Genomic DNA, 24,612 nt, shown 5'->3' with positions numbered 1-24,612 from the left:
TCCTCTTGATGGATTGTTCCCTTGATAAGTAGGAAGTAGCCTTCTTTGTCTTTTTTGATTACTTTTGGTTTGAAGTCAATTTTATCTGATATTAATATAGCTACACCTGCTTGTTTCTTATTCCCATTTGCTTGGAATATTGTTTTCCACCCTTTCACCCTAAGGAGGGTTCTGTCTTTAGTGGTAAGGTGGGTATCTTGAAGGCAGCAGATTGAGGGTTCTAATTTTTTGGTTCACCCTGTTAGCTTGTGTCTCTTGATTGGCGAATTAAGGCCATTAATATTTAGGGTAATGACTGTGAGATTCAATTTGATCCCCGCCATGTTGTGGCGGTACAGGTATGTTGGTGTTTTCATGGAATTTGACATTTCTTCTGTCTACTCTGGGTTTGGTTGCTGTGATCTGCTTCTTGTAGACATTTGTGCTTGGTTATTTGTTTCTTCTTGGTGGAGAATTTCCTGGAATACTTTCTGTAGTTTTGGTTTTGTGTTCATATAATTGTAAAGCTTAGTTTTGTCATGGAAAGTTTTTCTTTCACCATCTATTACAAGGGCAAGTTTTACCAGGTAGAGTAGTTTGAGTTGGAAGCCATAGTTTCTTAGAGTTTTCAGAGTTTCATTCCAGGCCCTTCTAGCTTTCAGGGTTTCCATTGAGAAGTCTGAAGTAATTCTGATGGGGTTTCCTTTGAAAGTGGTAATCTGTTATTCCCTAGCTGCTTTTAGGATTTTCTCTTTGGTGTAAATGTTTAGAGTCTTATTTATAATATGTCTTGGGGAGTTTCTCTTTTGGTCCAGTGTGTTTGGAGTTCTCTTGGCTTCTTATATCTTGATGGGCCTTTCTTTTAAGAGATTGGGGAAGTTTTCTTCAATTATTTCCTTAAATAAGTTCTCCATGGTTTGGTCTGAAATTCTTCTCCTTCTGGTATTCCAATGATTCTGATATTAGGATGTTTAAGTGTATCCCACAATTCCCTCATGTTCTGTTCACAGGAACTTTTGAACTTACTGAAGTTTTTGAACTCTCAAACTGTTTCTTCCATCTTGTCTTTCAGATCAGACTTTCTATCCTCCACATGGCTGACTCTATTCTTGAGAGTTTTGGACTTGTTCAATTAGTTTTGCATTCTCTACTACTTTTCTATGGATAATTTCCATCTCTCTGTCAAGCTCTCTTTTCATATCATTTTCTAATTTTCTTGATGATTCTTAGAATTCATCCTTGCATTTCTTTATGTCTTCATTTAGTATCTCCAGCTGATTTTTGAGGTCCTAATTTTTTCCCCTCTCCCTCATATCTCTTAAATGTCTTCAAACTCCTTCCATTTTCTTATCTGTTAGGTCTACTCTAATTATGGCAGCATCCACACGATTATCAGTCCTTTGTTGCTTTTTGGCAAGTTCTACCAGGAGCTTGTCAGTGTTGAATTGTTCATAGCTTCATTTTGGTGTTCTGATCCTAATGACTCTTCTATGTTTTGATCAGAGATGTTCATTGTAGGACTGGTTGACCTAACTGAATTTTATTGCATTTGATTTCTCTTGTTATTTCTTTTGGGCTGTGGTCTGTCCATCGCTGTGTTTGAGCACATAGGTTGGTGGACCAGCCTGGGGTCAAGCACAGTGGGAATCTGAAGCAGACTGAGTCTGTTGCCAAGCAGCCTGGGCTTTGGCTCTCACTTGCCAAAGCTGCCTGAGTTTCTGCCTTGCCAGGGCCCCAACGTTTCTTGAGGTCTCAGTGGGTAATGTGCCAAAGCTGCCTGTGCTTGCACTAGGAGGGACATGAAAGCACTATGCACTGAAGCAGCCCAAACTCTGGTGTGGAGGACCAATGGGTCCCGGAATCAGTCTTCACTCCCCTGCAACAGGACAATGGTGGTCAGCAGGTGTGGGAGAGAGGGAGGGGATGGCATGTGACCTAGCATAAGCGACAGACACAATCTGAGCTCACGTGTTGAGTTGGAAATTTGCATGGGCTCACGTGCGTGAATATGTGGCAGCTGGAACAGTAATGTCTTGCCTTTCTTTCCAGAGAATGCATGGCAGTTAGGTGTCACCATCTTGGCATGAAGTCCTTTTTTTTTTTTTTTTTTTTTTGGCAGAGAGAATGAGCCAGAGGAAGAGAGAGAAAGCAAGAGAAAGAATTGGCTGGCCATGGCCTCCAGCCACTGAAAATGAACTCCAGATGCATGTGTCACCTTATGAATTTGGCTTAAATGGGTCCTGTGCAATCATACTGAGGTCCTTTGACTGTGCAGACAAGTTCCTTAACCACTATGCCAAGTTTCCAGCCCCTCACACTCATTTATTTACTGTCCACTTGAAACACATAATGTGAAAGAAACAACAAAAATTAATTCCTCACTCAGGTGGAGAAACTGCATTGTATGAATATAAAATATAAGGTTAAATTCTGTGTGCAATCCTGTAATTAGGTAAGTGTAAAACATGGAAGAAACAATGCTAAAGATGAGAATCTGGGTCATCACAGCTTATTAGTTTGTGGGAACTGAGGAACAATGATGCAGGCCATGACTTAGAACGGAAGTATGAGGCTTAGTGTCTGCATTGTTACTGGGAAAATGACTGGGAATCCTGGACTTGCCATGATTATTTTCCTTATTGTGTACTCAGACAAAGGGAGACATGTTGTTGTGGGATATTACAGGTATGAAACTACAATGAGACAACACAGTAAATGGTATGATGCTGATGAAAGTGAGGTATGTGGTGGTTCTCTCCACTGCTTGAACAATGGAATGAAAAAGGCTGCCAATGTATTCATGAGCTATGATGAACAGGAGACATTTCTGATCTTTTCACCACATATGTTGACTTGAAACTCCAAGGAGATCCACTTACATGACTTCAGGTGCTGTTCATCCAAATGAATTGTTGAAATTAGTTGGCAAACAAGAATTCTCAGAATATCCCAGTGGCATTCATGCCTGTATATACATGAACTTATGGTACCTAAAGCAAGAGATGATCCTCACAGCATGTTTTTCAACTTTTTTTAATGACCTTGTTGTAGACCCCAGATGCAGAACCCCAGGGCTGTGTTCTGCACTTCTCAAGGGAGGGTGACTAAGACTAGAAAGAAAAAAAATAGGGATATAAATATCCCCTCCAGTCAGCAATAGTACTAAGATAGATACACACACAAGCAGGCATTTGTGATGTGTGTTTCTACTTGATGCTGCACATTACATCTGAGCTCATAACAAAAACTTATAGACATGGGGAAGCTGATCAGATTCATTTTTGTCTTGTTTCTTCCAATGTTTTCTGTCTTCTTCTGCAGTTTGACAGAAACAGTCTGCTTTTGGAGAATGAAGCAAAAGACAGAAAGTGATGGAAATATGTGGAAGGATTGTATGTTTGCAATAGACACATCAAAGGAGGATAGGGTAAACTACAATTCAGTGAACCAGCTTTACCAGTAAGTGTCAGTTTTGTTATTTAGTTTTATAATTGTAAGACATGAATAATGTGTAAGAATTCTACATATGGTACACTAACAGTTTTGGATCCCTTGCACATTTCTTCCCAAGCATACCACTTATGAATGAATCAAAATTCATTTTATAGTTTACAGAGCAGAAATTTTCAATACTCAAGTGTATCTGGTTTGTTTAGAATTCAGTGCAGATTTTCTTGTTGCTGATTTGCAGTTTAAATCCTTTGTGGTCAGATAGAATACAAGGGATTATTTCAATTTTCCTGTAGTTGTTAATATTTGCTTTGTGTCCTCAGATATGGCCTATTTTAGAGAATGTTCCATATACTGCTGAGAAAAATTTACATTCTGTAGCATAAGGACGGAATGTTCTGTATATATCTGTTAGGTCTACTTGTTCCTTAACAGCATTTAAGGCAGATGTCTATCTACTTATTTTTTGTGGGTATGACTTGTGAATTGATGAGTGGGGTATTTAAATCACTCACTACAATTGTGTTTGTTGTGATCTGTACCTTAAGCCTAACAGTGTGTTTTTTTTTTTTAATTGGAATTCCCCATGTCAGGTGCATATATGTTTAGTATTGTAATGTTCTAAATATTGGAGTGTTCCTTTAATCAGTACAAAGGGACCTTCTTTATCTTTCTTCACTAATGTTATTTGAAGTCTATCCTGTCAGATATTGGGATTGCAACCCTGCTTGTCTTCTAGACCCAATTGCTTGAAATATTGTTTTACATACTTTCACCCTAAGACAGTGTCTATCTTTTAATGAGAAATGAGTTTCCTGGAGGCAACAATTGGCAGTATCCTGCGTTTTAATGCAGTCTGCAAACCTATATCTTTTTGTTGGTACATTGAGGCCATTGATATTAAGAGTTATTATTGAAAGGTGTGTATTTATTTTTGCCATTTTTCTTGTTTCTTTTTTCCCCTTTACTTCCTAGAACTAACTGTTATTTGAGTGTGGTTTATATTTTCTTATTTCCTCGTGGTTGTGCTTTGCTTTCTCTCCAGTGTGAAGGATTCCAACAAGTATTTCCTGTACTGCTGGACTAGTTGTCATAAACTCCTTTAGCGTGTTTTTTGTTGTGGAATGTCCTTATTTCTCCATCAATTTTGATAGATAGCTTTGCAGGATAAGGTAATCTTGGATTACATTTGTTACCTTTTAAAAATTAGAATACATCATTCCAAGGCTTTTAAAGTTTGTGTTGAGTTATCTGCTGTTATTCTGATGGGCTTGCCTTTAAAGGCCAGGCTTTTTCTCTCTAACTGCTTTCAGTATATTTTCTTTGGTTTGCATGTTTAATAGTTTAATTATAACATAGTGAGGAGAAGGGTTTTTTTTTTTTCCAGGCTTTGTCTGTTTGGTGTTATATAAGTTTCTTGTATCTGCACTGACACTTATTTCCCAATTTGGAGACTTTTGTCTTCTATGATTTTATTGAAAATGCCTAATAAGCCTCAGATTGAAATTCTTCTACTATACCATTCTTATGCTTGATCTTTTCATAGTATCCTGGATACCTTGAAATTACCATTCATACCTTCCTGTTACCTTCTCTTTCTCTGTGCTAGACTGTATTTGTTCTGCTACCTCGTCTTGTAGTTTAAGATATTCTCTTCTCATCTTCTTCCATTCTACTGATGAGACTTTCCAAAGAGGATTTTTTTTCTTTTCTGTATGATTGTGTCCTTCAGAGCTAGAACTTCAGCCTGGTTCCTCAGTGTTTCTATTTCTGTAGAAAGCTAGAATTGTAGAATTGGAAGAACAAGTGCTTCATATTAGATCCTCCTTTCATGACAATAAACACTGGTATTTGTTCAATGTTAAGTGGCTGAGATAATGTATCCCTTGAAGTGGCTGCTCATCTTTCACCTGTGAGCATATAAAATCAGGTATACTGATACCACCAGCCTTATTTTTGTTGCTCAAAACTGTTTGAGATATTCAAAGTTTTCTGTGTTTCCAAATGAATTTTTGGATTTGTTTTTCTATTTATGAGAAGATGCCAGTGGAATTTTGATGAGAATTGCATTATATGTATATATTTCCTTGGTAAGACTGCTGTTTTCATAATATTTATTTTTCTGATACAAGAATAGGGGATGTCTTTCCATTTCCTAGTGTCTTCTGCAATTTCTTGCTTGAGTGTTTTAAAGTTTTCATTGTAGAAATCCCTCACTTGATTAATTGTATTCCAACATACTTTTTTTGCTGCTATTGTGAATGGCAGTGATTTTTGGGCTTCATCCTCTGTGTGTTTGTTGTTAGCATATAGGAAGGCTACTCTTTTCTGTGTGTTTATGGCTATAACAGTCTTTTGATAGAGCCTTTAGGGCCTTTATGTATACAATCATAACTGTACATAATGATAACTTCATCTCCTCCTTTCCAATTTGTATACATTTGACGTGTGTCATTTACCTTATTGCTCTGGCTATATTAAACAACAGTGGGGGCAGTGAACACTGATGTATTGGACCTGATTTAGTGGAAAAGCATTAAGTTTTTCTCCATTTAGTATTATGTTGGCTGGAGGCTTGTCATAAAAACCCTTTATTATGTTAAGATATGTTCCTTCTATTCTCAGTCTATGTAGTATTTGAAGGGATGTTGGATTTATCAAATGGTTTTTCTGCATCTAATGAGATGATCGTGTGATTTTTGTTCTGCAGTTCATTTATATAATGTTGTACATTAATCAGCTGGCACATGTTGAACCATCCCTGCATCTCTGGAATAAATCATTCTTGGTAGGGGGTGACTGATATTTTGGTATATTCTTTTATTCTCTCTACCAATATTTGCTGAGATTTTTTGCATCTATTTTAATGGGAGAGATTGGTCTGTAATTTTCTTTTCTTTTTTTTTTTTTCAGTCTTTGCCTGGATTTGGTTTCAGGGTGATGCTGGCTTTGTACAAGGAGTTTGATAGGATTCCTTATTTTTCTATTTTATGGAAACATTTAAGAAGCATTGTTGTTATTTCTTCCATGAAGCTCTGGTAGAATTCACTCGTATATCCATCTGGGCTTGGACATTTTGAGAGATTTTTTAAATTAATTAATTTTTTATTAATTAATTTTGTACTCAGTGAATACAGTCAAGTTGATATCATTGTTAGGCTCATCCATATCCTTCCCCATCCTTCCAGCCCCTTCTTGTTGAGGTATATGGGTCACACATTGTGGAGTTAGCCCACAGTTATGGGTAAAAGATATGTCTCTGTGTATCATGACCCAACATGTGGCTCTGACATTCTTTCCACCCCTCTTCCTAAATATTTCTCTGATCGATGTTGGGTTCACTTTGGGTCTGCTTATGTGATGAGGTGTTGAGAACCTCCATGTCTCTGGATATCTGATTTAGTAGGCATTGATTGTTCTCTGTGTCTATCTCCTTCACCATTGTGCTGGTACCTGGTTCACCAAGAAAACAGCACCCTTGCTTGTTTCACCAATTATTCTTAGTTTCAACTGGGGCCCTTTTGAGGTATGATGGGTTTGTTCTCTCCTTATTAGGATTTGCATTTATCTGAAAAAGAGAAGCATATTCTCCAATGGAGTAAAGTTAGCACCAGACAAATGGGATAACCCTTATTTTTTTTATAGAGAATTTAATAGATGTAGGCCCTCTTGTAGCCCACGATTGGTGGTAGCTTGATAATGGAGAGTGGGCTGAAATTTGGATATGGTTCTGACTTGTTTCCCAGCTCCAGCTATGGGTCCCATTCCACTGAGGGGATCAGTTAGCCAAATCAAGAGCAGTTGGTTTCCCACCACCATTTCACTTGTGTGAGCATCACAAGAGGTTTTTTGCTGCTAAGTAGGTTAGACAATGAGTTGCTTGGACAGATATTGGTCATTTTCCCTCAGTCTTCCATGTAGCACCTTCTGGCACTAGATGCGCTGACTGTATGGGGACTGACTCTCTACCAGCTTCCAGCCATGTCATTCCATTTTATGTGTCAAACCAGATGGTGTCTTCAGCAATATGGTCTTACCACTAACCTTTGGTGTGTCATGAAGAACTCTGACAGAAATCTATCTTTCTTTTGGAAACATTGTAGGTCTCTTGATCAAAAGCTCATTGTGGATGATAGTCACTGGCTAGTACTATGAGTTACAGGTCAGTGCCCACTAAGAGAAGGAAGAAAAAGATAAGCAATATAAAAGAGGTAGAGAGAAAAGAGAGAAAGAGAAAGAAGCTGTAGAAGATTCCAGTTAGTAGCCATTGTGAATTGGCAGCTATTATCATTGTTGAGCAAATGATTTGGTGTGAAGAGTGGGACACATAACATAGGTGCCCATACAGGAATGGCCAGTTTACTTGGTAGCACAGTTTTCATCATTTTCTGAAGTCTACTTAGTGATTGTACAAGTTTACATTCCCACAAGTAGTGAATTAGGGTCCCCTTTCCTTGAATGTTCTCAAATTTACTATCATTTGATTTTATGAAAGTTTTCCATCCTCTTACGAGAGTTGTGGAATCTCACAGTAGTTTTACTTTGCATTTCCCTTGTTATTAAGAGTGTTGAACATTTGCATAGGTGAATTTAGCCACTTATTTTCTTCTTTTTACAATTTCCTAATGAGTTCCCTGCTCCATTCTTTTTTTCATTTTTTATTTGTTTATTTATTTGAGAGCAACAGACACAGAGAGAAAGACAGATAGAGGGAGAGAGAGAGAATGGGCTCGCCAGGGCTTCCAGCCTCTGCAAACGAACTCCAGACGCGTGCGCCCCCTTGTGCATCTGGCTAACATGGGACCTGGGGAACCGAGCCTCGAACCAGGTCCTTAGTCTTCACATTTAAGCACTTAACCGCTAAGCCAGCTCTCCAGCCCCCTGCTCCATTTTTTAAGTACACTGTTTATTTTGTTATTGTTTAGATTTTTGAGTTCCTTATAGATTCTGGATGTTAGGCCCCTGTCAGTGCTGTAATTGGCAAACATTTTCTCCCCATCTGTAGGTAGTTTGTGGGCTCTGTTTAGGGTATGTTGTCTGTAGACAAGCATTTTATCTTCATTACATGCCAACACTTGAGGGATTTATTTAATTTCCTATATTATTTTCCTATTTTGAAGAGAGTTACTCTTTTGTTTCATGCTGTAGCTTTAAATTTTTGAATTTTAATCTGAGGTATTTCATCAATTTGGGGTTGATTTTTTTTTTTTTTTTTTTTGGTATGGGAGAGGAATGTGTTGAGTTTTATTTTTCTATATGTAATTATTCAACATATCCAGCAACATTTGTTGGGAATGCAATGTTTTCTCTAGTGTACATTACTGTAGTCATTTGGAATAATTAAATATTAAATGTTCATAAAAGTACTACATAGAATAAATCATTATAATTAACTATTTTACATGAAGTTAAAATGCATCTACAGAAGAACTCTAATGTGCTAGAATATATACATGATTTAATAATAATAGAATTGCATGGGAAGTCAAAACTTTACTTTGCAGGGAGAGCAAACATTTAAGGGAACATGAAATATTCAATATCTGAAATATCATCAAATTCTGAGTTTTTTCTGGTTTTAGTAGGCAAACTAAAATTCCAGTAGTGATACATGTCCCGGAACAATGGAATGTGAAGGCAGAGCACAATGTCAGAAAAATTATATTCATAATCACCGATAAGATTTTTGTTTTGCCTTTACAAACTATGATTGGTGTTTGCACAAACCATCCTCCCTCCAGTGAATCCAAATCCTCAGATCCCAAATCTTATCCTCCTGCCCCTATTATTGATGTTACACATGACTCTAAGCATTGATGCCCCATCACTATACCACTTTCTCCCACCAATGTCATTTGGGGCAAGGATCACACATAGGGGTATACAGAAGCACACATGCTAGTGTGGGCACACTTAACAAGTATTCATGTCCCTGTTTCCACCTACATGTCTGCTGCCAGTTTCCAATGAGAGTATAGGAGCAATTTCCCCATATACATGAACTTCTTCCAACATGCATAATCACTTCTAGGATTCAAATTTGAAAGTCCGACTGTAGAACCAGTCCCTTTGCCCTTCCTACTGGCTATACTACCTGCTGCTGGGAAGCCACATATTAGAGGATGCCTCCTAAAAACATTACTTAATATGTCATTTAAGCACCAAATAAGAAGTATGTAGAGGAATTTCAGACAATGAATTCAAGTGATATAATACAGGAGTAAATATCCAAATGCTATCAAGAAGAACACAAAGCAACAATAGAGTGAATTCTAAGAGGACATAAATAAGTGCTGAGTGAATTCCAAGACAAAAGAAACAAATATCACAATCAAGTAGATATTTAAGTGGATATTATATGATAATTCAATAAACTGATAGCATATCAATAAAAGGCAAATTGAAATGATTCTGGAAATGAAAACATAATAAGTAAAATGAAAAGATCTGTGAAAATCCTTTCACATAGACAGTATTATATGGATGAGTTAATATCAGGACATACAGACAAGGTAAAGAATAAAATGTTCAGTCAAAATTAATAAGTTCAACACATATGAAGGAAACAAGTGATATTTCCAATACTATGCAAGGGTAAAATTTACAAATTAAGTGCATAGAATGAAATAAACCCTATAATGATGGTAGAAAATTTATTGAAATAAATTATAGAAGAAAATTATGTAGGAGAAAAAATGCTATCAAGTTACAATAGGCATAGAAAACAACAGACAGGACCCCTAACGAAAATACCCAGTCTCACATTATATTAAAAACTACAGATATACAAAATGAACAAAGGGTCAGAGAACTCATGACAGAAACATTGAATAGCTTATAAAAGCAAGCCCATCAACATAGGTGATTGTTCAACAAACATAAATATAAGAAGGGCTTGGCAACATGAGCTGCAACTATTGACTAACCACAAGGGGCAGAATTAATGTGTTATACTGCTGAGCCAAATGAAATATGTGGGATGAAGGCAGAAAACAGAAGTATCAGGAGAAGGCTTAAGGGGGGGGGTGTGGAAGAATAGAGAGAGTAGGAAGGAACAAAAGTATGTTTTAAAACAACATATTGAAACAAATCTTGGAATAAACTCACACATCAACAGTAACTCTGGATATTTGTGGTCTTAATTCTCTGATCAAGACTTAAAATAGATTAGGTCAGAAAAAAGGAATACGTCCTCAGGTGAAAATTATTCACATTATGATTACAGAGATGATATTTGAGGTAAATAAGGGAAACAAAGATTTTCTAACTGACATTTTATTTTAATATTCAACTTGAGAAGATTTAGAATAGTCTGTGATGGTTTACATGGATTAAGTTAACCTTAGAGAGAATTCCTGTGAGATAATCTTGACTAGGTAATTGAGGTGGGAATATCCAAATTGACCGTGGGCAGCACCATACCAGGGCAGAGACCCTGTACTGTATGAAAGAGAGAGAAAGATGACTGCCCATGTGCAATCTTAATATAGATCTCTGTGCCTTCTTGATGTACTAGAAGAGAACACTCCCTGCTACCATGCTTTCCCAGCCAATAATTCCCTTATCAATTTTGACTATTACTTAAAATTACCTGGAAGGATAATCTGAAATAAATATTTCTTCCTTTAACCTGATTTTTTCAGCTATTTTTTCCTAGCAAGGGGCAGATACCTAACACAAGAGACAAATGGAACTACAAAAATGATGAGACACACTTCCAATTATTTTTTTAAAAAAAGATCAAGTTAAATAATTAGAAGAGGACAGTAGTCATAAACTGACACTTCCAGTTATTCAACTTTTTTATCACTTTATTTTATTTTTAAAATTAGTTTTCTATTCTGCAAGTACAGGTGGGGCGAGCCCCCTGTCCTGCAGAAGAACGACCACTAAATGAAGATCCTTCTTGATCACACTTTATTGGAGAGCCTCTTGGTTAACAGGAAAGCTGATGGCGAGGGGCGAGGGGCGCAGGAGTGTAGCTGCTTTTATAGGGCAGAATACTATGGGGCGCCTGCTGATTGGCTGCCATAGGCTCACCCACCCACAGGAGCCACGGGATAGGCTCGGGACAAGGTGCGTCAAGTGCATGTGCAACCTCAAGCGAGGTTGGTGCCAAGGCGCTGCCTAAATAAGGATTTGTTTACCTCAAGACTGGCAGGAAGCCAGCGCCATCTTGTAATGGCGTCTGCATTAGCTCCCTACATACAGGCAGTTTGGTACCATTATTAGGCTTATCCATGACCTACCCCCTCCCCATTGGCCCCTCATTGTTGAGGTATATGGGTCATGCATTGTGGTGTTAGCCCACAGATATTGGTATGATAAATGTCCCTATATATCATGACCCAACATGTGGCTCTGATATTCTTTCCACCCCCTCTTCCACAAAAATTCCCTGAGCCACATTGGGTAGATTTTTGGTCTGCTTCAGTGATGAGGTATTGGGGGCTTCTGGGGCTCTGGCTCTGTGATTTGGTAGGCGTTGATTTATCTCTGTGTCGGTCTCCTTCTGCCTTGTGCTGGTATCCAGTTCATCACGAAAACAGCACCCTTGCTTGTTTTGCCAATTTTCCTTAGCTTCATTCAGGGCCCTTTAGAGGTATGATGGGGTAGCTCTCTCCTTAGGATCTGCATCTATCTGAAAAAGAGAAGCAGGTTCTCCAACAGAGAGTAAGTAAGCACCAGGTCAAATAAGATAACCCTTACTTTTTTTATACAGAGTTTAATAGGTGTAGGCCCTCTTGTACCCCATGATTGATGGTAACTTGATATTGGAGAGTGGGCTTATGTTTGGATATGGTTCTGACATGTTTCCCAGTTCCAGCTATGGATCTTGTACCACTGAGGGGATCAGTTGGCTGAATCAAGAGCAGTTGGTTCCCCACCATGGCTGTGTGCCACTATTGCACTTGTGTGGGCATCACAATAGGTTATTTGCTGCTACATAGGTTGGACCATGAGTTGTGTGGACAGATATTGGTCATTTCCCCCAGTCGCCCTTTTACTTCCTTCTCCTGTCTCATTGCTTGAGCTACGACTTCCAGTACTATATTGAAAAACAGAGGTGATAGAGGACAACCCTGTCTTGTTCTTGATCTTAATGGGAATTACTCCAGTCTCTCTCCATTAAGTATTATTTGGGCCTTCGGAGCCTTGTATATTGCCTTGATTATGTTTAGATATGTACCAACCATGTTAATTCTCTCCAATTTTTTGATCATGAAGTGATGTTGTATCTTGTCAAAGGCCTTTTCTGCATCTGTCAAAATGATCATTTGGTTTTTATGTTTAACCTTTTTTATGTGGTGTATTACATTGACAGGTTTCCATATGTTGAACCACCCTTGTGTTTCTGGAATGAATCCCACTTGGTCCAGGTGGCTGATGTTTTGCATGTGTTGTTGGATTCAGTTTGCAAGGATTTTGGTCAGGATCTTTGCATCTAAGTTCATTAGGGAAATTGGTCTGTAGTTTTCTTGTGGCATCTCTGCCTGGTTTTGGAATTAGGGTGATACTAGCTTCATAAAAGGAGTTGGTTAGCTTTCCCTGTTCTTCAATTGTGTGGCACAGTTTCAGGAAGATTGGTTTGAGTTCTTCCATGAAGGCTTGATAGAATTCAGATGAGAAGCCATCTGGTCCTGGACTCTTCTTTTTGGGGAGGATTTTTTATTACTTTTTCAATCTCCATGAGTGTGATGCGTTCATTGAGGTGATTAATCTGCTATGAGTTTAGCATTGATAGATGGTATGCATCCAGGAATTTATCCATCTCCTCCACATTATCCAGTTTTGTGCAGTAGAGATTTTTGAAATAAGTCCTGATGATTCTCCCAATTGGCACTTATGTCTGTTGTGATCTCTACTTTTTCATTTTGAATTTTGTTAATTTGAAGCTTCTCCTTTTTTTTTGCTTGATCAAATTGGCCAAATGTTTATTTTTTCAAAGAAGTAGCTCTTTGTTTTATCAATTGCCTTAATTGTTTCCTTGGTTTCCAATTCATTAATTTCTGCTCTGATTTTAATTATTTCTTTCCTTCTGGAGCTCTTTCGCTTGGAGTTTTCTTGTTTTTCCAGTGCCTTTAGGTGTAATGGTTAGGTTATTGATTTGGAATCTTTCTGCATTTTTTATGAAGGCTTTCAGTGCTATGAATTTTCCGCTGAAGATCACCTTCATTGTGTCCCATGATTTTTGGTATGATTTGTTTCATCAGTCAATTCCAGGTATTTTGAAATTTACTTTTTTATTTCATCCTCTATCCATTCATTGTTTAAGAGTGTGCTGTTCAGTTTCCAGGTGCCATTGGGATTTTTGGTGGGTGTTTTGTTGTTGATTTCTAGCAATATACCATTGCGATCTGATATGCAGGGAATTATGTCAATTTTCCTAAATATGTGAAGGCAGTCTTTGTGAACCAGTATACAGTCTATTTTAGAGAATGTTCCATGGGGTGCTGAGAAGAATGCGTAGTCTGTGGATTTGGGGTGGAAAGTTCTGTAGATGTCTGTTAGGTCTAAGTGATCTATGGTTTTGTTGAACTCTCTTACTTCCCTGTTGAGTTTCTTTTTGGATGATCTGTCTATTACTGATAATGGTGTTTTAAGTCCCCAGCTATGATGGTGTTGGTGGCTATTTCTGTTGTATTGTCCAGTAGGTTTTTTTTTTTTTTATGAACTGTGGTGTCCCTGTGTTTGGTGCATACAGATTTATGATTTATGATTTATCCTGTTGGTGGATCGTTCCTTTGGTAAGTAGGAAGTGGCCTTCTTTGTCTTTTTTGATTATTTTTGGTTTGTAGCCTATTTTATCTAATATTAATATAGCTACACCTACTTGTTTCTTATTCCCATTTGCTTGGAATATTGTCTTCCACACCTTTACCCTGCGGAGGTTTCTGTCTTTAATGGTGAGGTGGGTTTCTTGAAAGCAACAGATTGAAGGTTCTAATTTTTTGATCCATTCTGTTAGCTTGTGTCTCTTGATGGGTGAATTAAGGCCATTAATATTTAGGGTAATGACTGTGAGGTTTGATTTGATCCCTGCCATGTTGTGGTGGTAGATGGGTTTTGGTGTTTTCATGGGCTTTGAAGTTTTTTGTGCCTACTCTGGGTTTGGTTGTTGGGATCTGCTTCTTGTAAGCATTTGAGTTTGGTTACTTGTTTCTTCTCTGTGGAGAATTTCCTGACATACTCTCTGTAGGTTTGGTTTTGTGTTCATATAATTGTAAAGCTGAGTTTTGTCATGGAAGGGTTTTCTTTCACCATCTATTATGAGGGAGAGTTTTACCGGGTAGAGTAGTTTCGGTTGGAATCCATAGGTTCTTAGACTTTGGAGAGTTTCACTCCAGACCCTTTTAGCTTTCAGGGTTTCCTTTGAGAAATCTGAAGTTATTCTGATGAGGTTACCTTTGAAAGTGGTGCACTGTTTTTCCCTAGCTCCTTTTAGGATTTTCTCTTTGGTATAAATGTTTAGAGTCTTAATGATAATATGTCTTGAAGAGTTTCTACTTTGGTTCAGTTTCTTTGGGGTTCTCTTGGCTTCTTTTATCTTTTTTTTTTTTAATTTTATTTATTTATTTATTTATTTGAGAGTGACAGACACAGAGAGAAAGACAGATAGAGGGAGAGAGAGAGAATGGGCGCGCCAGGGCTTCCAGCCTCTGCAAACGAACTCCAGACGCGTGCGCCCCCTTGTGCATCTGGCTAACGTGGGACCTGGGGAAACGAGCCTCGAACCGGGGTCCTTAGGCTTCACAGGCAAGCGCTTAACCGCTAAGCCATCTCTCCAGCCCGGCTTCTTTTATCTTAATGGGCCTTTCTTTTAAGAGACTGGGGAGGTTTTCTTCAATTATTTTGTTAAATAAGTTCTCCATACCTTTGGTCTGAATTCTTCTCCTCTGGTTTTCCAACGATTCTGATATTAGGACATTTAAGTATATCCCACAATTCCCTCATGTTCTGTTCACAGGAACTTTTGAACTTACTGAAGTTTTTGAACTCTCAAACTGTTTCTTCCATCTTGTGTTCCAGATCAGTGTTTCTATCCTCCACTTCACTGACTCTGTTCTTGAGAGCCTCTAGAGAGTTTTGGACTTGTTCAATTATGTGTGCATTTTCTACTAATTTTGTATGTATCATTTCCATTGCTGTGTCAAGCTCCCTTTTCATATCATTTTCTGATTTTCTGGATGATTTTTGGAATTCATCCTTGCATTTATTTATGTCTTCATTTAGTATGGCCAGCTGATATTTAAGTTCCTCTTTTTTTTTCACTCTCCCTCAAATCCTTTAATTCTCTTTGAAGTCCTTCCAATGTCTTATCAATTTGTTCTAGCTTAGTGAAGGTAGCATCGACACAATTGTTGGCCCTTTGTTGCTTTCCTGCAAGTTCTATCAGTAGGTTGGCCAGGGTTGTATTGCTCATAGCTTCAACTTGATGTTCTGATCCTGATGGTTCTTTTAGGCTTTGGTTAGATGTATTTTTCATTGTAGCACTAGGTGAACTAACTGGATTTTCTTGCATTTGATTTTTCATATTATTTCTTTTGCACTGTGGTCTGCCCCTGACAATGTATGGGCACATAGGTCAGTGGATCAGCATGTGCTCTAGGGCAATGGGAATCAGAGGCATCCTGGGGCAGTTGCCAAGCAGCCTGCACTTTGGCTCCCACTTGCCAGAGCCACCTATCTACTGCCTGATGGGGCACCAAAGTTGCCTGAATTCTCAAGTGGTATACTCCAATGCTGACTGCATTTGAGCTTGGAGGAGGAGAACTAAGGTACCAAGCCCTGAAGCAGCCCAAACTCTGGTTGTGAACACTGGGACCTGGAAACTGTTTGTGCTCCCCCATCTCAGGAGAATGGGGGCTGGCTGGGATGGCACCTGAACTGGTGCAAGTGAAAGACACAGTCTGGGTTTGTGTGGCAGTTGCTGTGGGACTGGACTCACTGAATGTGCAGTGGCAGGAGCAGTAATGTGGGCAAATGTGCAGAGCAGTTTAAGCTTCCGCATTGGTGGCGGGCCCGCAGCCAGGTGCAGCAGTGGGGAGAGGCAGCGGGGTGCAGTACAGGGTATGGCATTGGTGAGAGGGACTGCGGGTTTCGCAGGACTGTGCGTGGGACTGCGGTGGGGTGCAGGACAGGGCACAGGATGGCAATGGGACGGAAGGCAGCGGGGTGTGGGACGGAGCGCAAAATGGCGGTGGGGCACTGTGGGACGAGGTGCAGGTCAGTGACAGTGACGGGGCACGGGATAGGGCACAGGATGGCAGAAGGGTGCAACAGGTATTTGGTGAAATGGGTGGTCTACCCACCCATGAGGGGATCTGTGATTCCCTGATTTCTCCCCTTCTTAGCCCCCCGCTGACAAGAAGACCCAAAAAACCCTTAATTTCTTGCCTTTACTTCCCCGGGATTTGCAGGGCAGCCAGGCAGTCGCCATCTTGGCTGGAAGTCTCTCTTCCAATTCTTGATGAAATAGTGTTCACACTAAAACTAGAAGTAACACAATCCCTTCAAAAGGCATTTTAAGAGCAAAGTTTTGCTATAGATTGTATTGACTGTACATGCAGTATTCATTGGAGCATTGACTTACTCAGTGCAGGATGGTATTTAACAAAGCACCATAAGATAGGAATCTGTAAAGGAATTTCTGTATAAGCATGTGGTTCTGGGATCAAATCCATGGCCCTCACATAAAATATTGACATGGTGAAGTGCATCTGTCATCCCATGTCCTGATGAGTTTGAAAAATCTGAATTCCTAGTGACTGCTTGTTTGTCTAGCCAAATTGTTAAACTCCAAGTCATCAGAATAATTATATGTAAGCCAGGCATCACAGTGCATGCCAGTAATCTCAGTGTTGAGGAGGCAGAGGTATGAGTATCACTGTGAATTTGGGGATAATGAAAGAGTAAACAGTGAATCCTAGGTCACATAGGGAAAGAGTCAGAACATACCTCAAAATAAATAAATAATTACATGTAAAGTAATTCAGAAAAACATCTGACTCTGTTTTATGGTGTATACACTGAAACAAGCATGTGCACTCTTAAACACACCTACACACACTCACACACACAATGTGGTCTTCCACAAACATGAAGATAACTTTTTTCCAACATATATACACCAAAATACCAAAAACTAAATCTACTGCAATTATTTTTCATTTCTTAAAATCAAGAATTCTAGCGTCCAGATATGAATAGGGTTTTTTTTTTTTTTGTCTAGTATAGCTCTTTTCTCAAGTTCATGTATGACCTAGGTACTCTTTTCACCAGATTTTCATTTTCTATAGACAAATTCACCTCTTTACATAAATATTTACAACATACCTTTATGATTTGCCTTTCATTTAATAATTTCAAAATACATAGTTTATCTCTATGTTCTGCAGGCTCATAAACTCACATAAAGGTAAATGATTACATGAGAATTTCAGAAAAAAGTATGCCTTATCACATGTATTACATGTCCACTCCAATTGTTTTGAAGATTATCCCACTTGAAGCCTCATCCATGATGATTAATGTGTTTCTTTTCAGTGTGCCTGTCAAAAAATATCAATACATTCTGACAATGATTTTTGTCACTGAGGAGATCAACAGAAATCCCAAACTTATACCCAACAAGTCCATTAATTTTTACTTCATTCCTTCCAAGTGTGATGATTCATGGGCTATGATATCTTACGTAACTTCCACAGAAGATAAAAAGAGCACTGTTCCTAATTATAGCTGTGAAATAATTGAATGTGGTGTGTTATTTTCAGGACCATCATGGGCAGCAAGTAGCAAACTTGGGACATTGATGTCAATCTTTAATGTAGGACAGGTGAGACTCTGTCATATGCAGAGTAGAAATCCTGTTTCCTTTATTACAATTCTGACATGCTTAGCAATATTTCCAGTAGATACTTGGTTCATCCATGTGTTGCCCAATACAGATCATAGAAATAATAATCAGTAATTTGGTGGATATCAGCACTTATTTTTAAAAAATTGATCAGAGGAACTGTGGAGATATACAAAGGGATTTCCTCACAACCTTTAAACTGTTCAATACTTTTACAGTCTTATGGGTAGAGAAATACGACGAATAATGGTGTGTGCAATCATCTTTAACATTCTTCCCAAGTGGTGATAAACACAATTCAGATATTAAATTGAATTTTCATCCAGTGCTCTTCCTCAGATTCATTTCTATGTTGTGTGTCTTTAGATTCACTATGGCCCATTTCATCCTCTTCTGAGTGACCATATACAGTATCCTTATTTGTATCAGATTGCCCCCAAGGACACAAGGCTGCCTTTTGCCATCATCTCATTAATGCTTCATTTCAACTGGACCTGGATGGGGCTGGTCATCTCTGATGATGACCAAGGTATTCAATTTCTCTCAGACTTCAGAGAAAAGATGCAAGGACATGAACTGTGCTTAGACTTTGTGAATGTGATCCCAATAAACATGAAGTTATATATTACAAGGGCTGAGAAATATTATGAACAAATTGTGACATCATTGACAAATGTTGTGATCATTTATGGTGAAATGAATTCTACACTGGAAGTGGGCTTTAAAAGATGGGCATATTTAGGCATCCATAGGATCTGGATCACCAACTCACAGTGGGATGTCATCACAAATACGAGAAGAGACTTCATTCTTGACTCATTCTATGGAGCTTTTACATTTTCTCATCACCATCATGAGATTCCCAATCTAAAAAAATTTATTCAGACAATGAACACTTCCCAATATCCAATAGACATTTCTGTGTTGAGATCAGAATGGATGTACTTTAATTGTTTGTACATTGAATCTCAATGTAGAAGACAGAGAAAGTGTTCACCTAACACCTCATTAGAATGGTATGCAAGTCAAGGATTTGACATAGCCATGAATGATGAGAATTACAATCTATATAATGCTGTGTATGCTTGGGCATATGCCTACCATGAAATGTATTATGAACAGGTAGATGTTCACCCAATAATCAGTCTATGCATACTTGACTGCTCGAAGGTACGTAGTGTCATCAGTGTTACCCTCTAAGGTGGTCCATTCATGTTTAAACCCTGTGGCTGGGAGTACTGTCTATTTTTGATGTTTCTACATTGTTTCATTCCCTACAAAGTAACTACAGACTGAATTTATTAGTTACGATTTTTAGGGAAAATACTTGACCAAAACAACTTAGCTGAGAGTGGTTTCATTCTACTTCACAGTTCAAAACTGTATTCCATCATGATGCTGACACCATGGAAGCAGGGGCAAGAAACAGACTGTGCCCATGGCATCTGCCCTCTGTAATCAAGGGTGTTGGATATATATGGTCATCGAGCTTCCCCTAAATATAAACCCTTGTCTCATGATATAGTGCCAACTGCATTAGGTGTGAGCTTTCCAAATTTAGTTTCCGAACTAAAAATTTCTTAGTGACATGATCACAGATTTTTGTCCATGGCAATTCTACCTCCAGTCAACTAGACAACCATGAGAAACCATCACTGTGTGTACACATGAAAAAGATGCTGAAATTAATGATAACAGTTTTGAGTGATCCTTATTTTATGACACATGATCCTGATACCAGGCCTAACTGTTTTTAGTATTTGAAATGTGTTCCCAGTATTTTTTATAAGCATGAAGTACTTGAAATCTAGATGTGAGCTTGATTTTCCCACGCCAAACTATTCTGGTCAATTGCTTTAGATGTCACATGAGTTCTTAATGTAATTATGTATCACAGCTATGATTGAAGAACTTAATGCTTTAGTTAATATTCTTTTGATGTTTATAAATATGTGTTTTAATGTTTATCTCAAAAGTATTACCTAATATTTTGTGATAAATTTTAGCAGTTTCTCCAAAGAGAAACTTATAACAATATAGTAATGTTTAATTTATCTCTGAAAATTCATTATTTCACATGATTGGGTACATGCAATGAAGTTTCTTTCCCAGGGAAGAATTGCAAAAACAAAAGTATTACCCATATCACATATTTTATCCATTTGAGTATGTAATTAATTGGAAAATGATACATTTCTCCTAGTTTTACCACAATCTGAAGAATGTGCAATTTATCAACCCTGCTGGAGACCTAGTGAATATTAATGATAAAATAAAATATGAGGCAGACTATGATATTTTCCACATTTCAAATTTTCCACAAGGTCTTGGAATAAAGCTGAAACTAGGACAGTTTTCTTCATATGGTTCCCTCAGTCAACAATTGCATTTGTCTGATGAGGCAATAGAGTGGGCCACTGGGGGTAGGCAGGTATGTTTACCTAATTGTAATGCTTGACTCTAGACATAAGTAGATAAAATGCTGTGGTGCCATGTGTGCTCCTCATGATTTGGTCAAGTGTAACATGTTCAGGGTTCTCTTTCCAGTGTCCTAGGTTTTCTTTCTATCTTTTGAAAAATATTTGGAAGTTACAACTTATTTGATCATCATGTTCATAGGTATGACAATGTACAGTGTACTGAATGGAGTGTGACACTCAATTTTATTATAGGTGTGGATACAATGTTTAATAATTGTGAGTGTCTTAACATACACTTAGGAATAGAGTATACAACATTGTTAACTTTTACAACTATACTTATGGTTTTCCTCAGATTCCCTCCTCTGTGTGCAGTGAGACTTGCAGGCCTGGTTTCAGGAAGTTCAGACAGGAGGGAAAGGCAGCCTGCTGTTTTGATTGTTTCCCCTGCCCAGAAAATGAGATTTCTAACCAAACGGGTATGTTGATGTTTAGAGTGTCTTTCTCCATAGTGGGAACTTGTAGGGGCCTCGAGGGAACTTGAAGAAACAGATAATATCTCTTCCTTGCATAATGTAATTATTATGTTGAAATGTTAAATATTCGTGACTATAAAATTAACACTCACTTTACTCCATGAACCACATGTTTTAGTATGTAGATCCATTGTACATACTTGTACACACACACACACACACACACACACACACACTGTTTGAGGGCTGCAGATATGGCACTTGCCTTCAAAGCCAAAGGATCCTGGTCCAATTCTCCAGGAGCCCCTATTATCCAGGTGCACAAGGGGTAGCACACATCTCGAGTTCATAAGCAGTGTTTGGAGGCCCTGGAACACCCATTCTTTCTCTCTCCCTCTCCCTCTCTCTCAAATGAATACATAAAATATATTTTTAAAAAAACCACAATGTTTGAGATCCTATAGTTAATGAATATATTACTGCTATCAAGGAATGTCACACATACATATAATCTTTGAATCTACACAAAATGAAGTGAATAGGAAGGAATGTTCCACACCTTTATTTTCCCAGGACCTAAGATGTTGCTGATGGATCACAAATGCTCAGAGATGTCATTTTTCTGGCTTTAAAGATTAATTTAATTTATTGATAGACTAGAGAGGTAGGGAGGGAGAAAGTGAAAATGAGAGTGCCAGAGCCTCTACCCACTACAAATGAACTCCAGATTCATGTGCCCACCATGTGGATCTGGTCTACATGGGACCTGAGGATTTGAACCTGGGTCCTTAGTCTTTGCAGGCAAGTACTTAAATAGTGATCCATATCTTCACCCTTTTCAGCTTGAGAGATATGAAATTTTACAAATACCTTCAATGTAAGCATAATATCTCTTGAGTTTCTATGAAATAATTCAGAAGGAAGTTAATTTTAAGACTTTAGACAACAGCATGTCACAGACATTTAAACCCTTTATCAAGAAACAAAAATATTATGATTGAAATGCCATGAGCATTGTTTCAGATGTATATTGAAGCATTTAAAGAGATTATGGAAATGTTCACAGATTAAGAAGAAGAATAAAAAGAAATATGTATCTCTGAGATGTCCAGCCTACTAGGATGAGCACATAATGACAGAATAGATGGTATTGTACACTGCCTTCTATTTTACAGGAAAGAAGGTCCCACAATGGGGGTGGAAAGTTAGAGTAGAACCTAAAGGCTGCAATAAATATGATCAAAGGGATTTAAAAATGATATAAATATTGAGACTTCAATTGGGTTGCAAAGGTCTCTGGCCACTGCAGTCAGATCCCAGACACAGGTGCCACCTTGTGCTCATGAGTGACTTACTCTTGAATCACCTTGTGCATCTGACTTATGAGGGACTTGTGGAATGAAGCATGAGTCATTAGGCTTTGAAAACAGGCATCTTAATTGATAAGCCACCTCTGCTGAAGTAGAAATCATCAGAAATACCTCGTAGGAGGAATGTTATTTTATAATTGTAGGACAATGCATCAAAATTATTTTATTCTTTTAGGAGAAACAAAGGATCAGGAGACTATATAAGGTCAGTTAAGTGAATAAAATACAGCTTTGTTAGGGTGAGGAGATGGCTCAGCAGTTAAGGCACAGGTGTGCAAAACCTAACAACCTCATTTCAATTCCCCATTATTCAGAGAAAGCCTGATAGACAAAGTAGTACATGCATCTGGTGTTTTTTTTCACTGGCTAGAGAATCAGAGGCACCCATTCCCTCTGTCTCCTTCTGCTTATGAATATATATATTCAAATATATATATATATATATATATATATATATATATATATATATATATATATTTGAATTATATATATATATATATATATATTTGAATTTTCTTTTTGTTATTTTTATTTATTTATTTGAGAGCGACAAAGAGGGAGAGAGAGAGAGAGAGAGAATGGGTGCGCCCCTTGTGCATCTGGCTAACGTGGGTCCTGGGGAGTCGAGCCTTGAACTGGGGTCCTTAGGCTTCAAAGGCAAGTGCTTAACTGCTAAGCCATCTCTCCAGCCCTAAAAATATATTTTAAAAAAGCTTTGATTCATAATTTTTGCTCTTTATTAATTGACATCATAACTATAGAAGAAAACTACCTTAATTATAAGTAAGAACAAAAAATACATGTATTATTCACCTGTAGGACATTTATTTATTGCAGCATGATGTGACTAAGAAGGAAATACTGCCAATAATCTGATGATATTTTTTTTTTTGCCTGCCAGATATGGATCAGTGTGTGAAATGCCCAATCACTCAGTATGCCAGCATACAGAAAACTCACTGTCTCCAAAAATCTGTGACATTTCTGTCTTATGAAGACCCTTTGGGGATGACTCTGACTTGCTTGGCCCTGTGCTTCTCTGTACTCACTGCTCTTATTCTTGGGGTTTTTGTTAAGTACCAGGACACACCAATTGTGAAGGCCAATAATCGCACAAACAGCTACATCCTGCTTATCGCACTCAAGTTCTGTTTTCTCTGTCCATTACTTTTCATTGGACATCCCAACAACACCAATTGCATTCTGCAGGAGATCACATTTGCAATTCTTTTCACTGTGGCTGTGTCCACTGTCTTGACCAAAACAATTACTGTGGTTCTGGCTTTCAGAGTCACTGCTCCAGGAAAAAAGATGAGGGTGTTGCTGGTATCAGGAGCACCTAACTTCATCATTCCCATATGTACTTTGATCCAACTTGTTCTCTGTGGATTCTGGCTGGGAACATACCCTCCATTTGTTGACACTGATCCACATTTGGAAGATGGCAATATCATCATTGTGTGCAAGAAAGGCTCAGACACTGCCTTCTACTGTGTCCTGGGATACCTGGGTTCCTTGGCTATAGGGAGCTTCATTGTGGCTTTCATGGCCAGAAACCTTCCTGATACATTCAACGAAGCCAAATTCTTGACTTTCAGCATGCTGGTGTTCTGCAGTGTGTGGGTCACATTCCTCCCTGTCTACCATAGCAGCAAGGGGAAGGCCATAGTGACCATAGAGGTCTTTGCTATCTTGGCCTCCACTGCAGGGTTGCTAGGTTGCATCTTTTTCCCAAAGTGCTACATCATTCTGATAAGACCCAGTAAAAACTCTCTAAAGATGACAAAGAAAAAACATATTTTCCAACCAATTGTTTTTTAATTTCATCTCATATGTATTAATTTAAAGTATAACCTGTAGAAACCCTTGCGCTATTGTAAGCACTACATATTTAAAAAAATGGCAAGCTCTTTGTTCATGTGTACAAGTCGTATTTGTTCTCTAACATTGTTCATCAGCTTTCATGCACAGTCTTCATTTTCCAGTTTCCATTTTCCCACACCTACTGAAAGCTGATTTCCCAAAGTGGCATATGCCTCTGGAGATTGTAGTAGCAAGAA

At 38.2% G+C, this 24,612-nt stretch overlaps 1 protein-coding gene across 1 annotated transcript; it reads left to right on the top strand.

Annotated features, from left to right (window-relative positions):
* The first annotated feature begins 2,545 nt into the window (after window positions 1-2,545).
* On the top strand, window positions 2,546-24,373 carry LOC101596405 (vomeronasal type-2 receptor 116-like). The gene is made up of 7 exons (XM_045141393.1): window positions 2,546-2,719; window positions 16,537-16,713; window positions 17,927-18,265; window positions 18,653-19,456; window positions 20,490-20,717; window positions 21,062-21,185; window positions 23,454-24,373. The coding sequence occupies exons 1-7, from the start codon at window positions 2,546-2,548 to the stop codon at window positions 24,371-24,373; spliced, it is 2,766 nt and encodes a 921-aa protein (XP_044997328.1).
* Window positions 24,374-24,612: the final 239 nt, after the last annotated feature.

The sequence above is a fragment of the Jaculus jaculus genome, unplaced genomic scaffold (assembly GCF_020740685.1).
Source record: "Jaculus jaculus isolate mJacJac1 unplaced genomic scaffold, mJacJac1.mat.Y.cur u25, whole genome shotgun sequence".
NCBI classification, from domain to species: domain Eukaryota; kingdom Metazoa; phylum Chordata; class Mammalia; order Rodentia; family Dipodidae; genus Jaculus; species Jaculus jaculus.
Note: the sequence above shows the minus strand (reverse complement) of the source record. Positions and strands in the feature narration are given on the sequence as shown.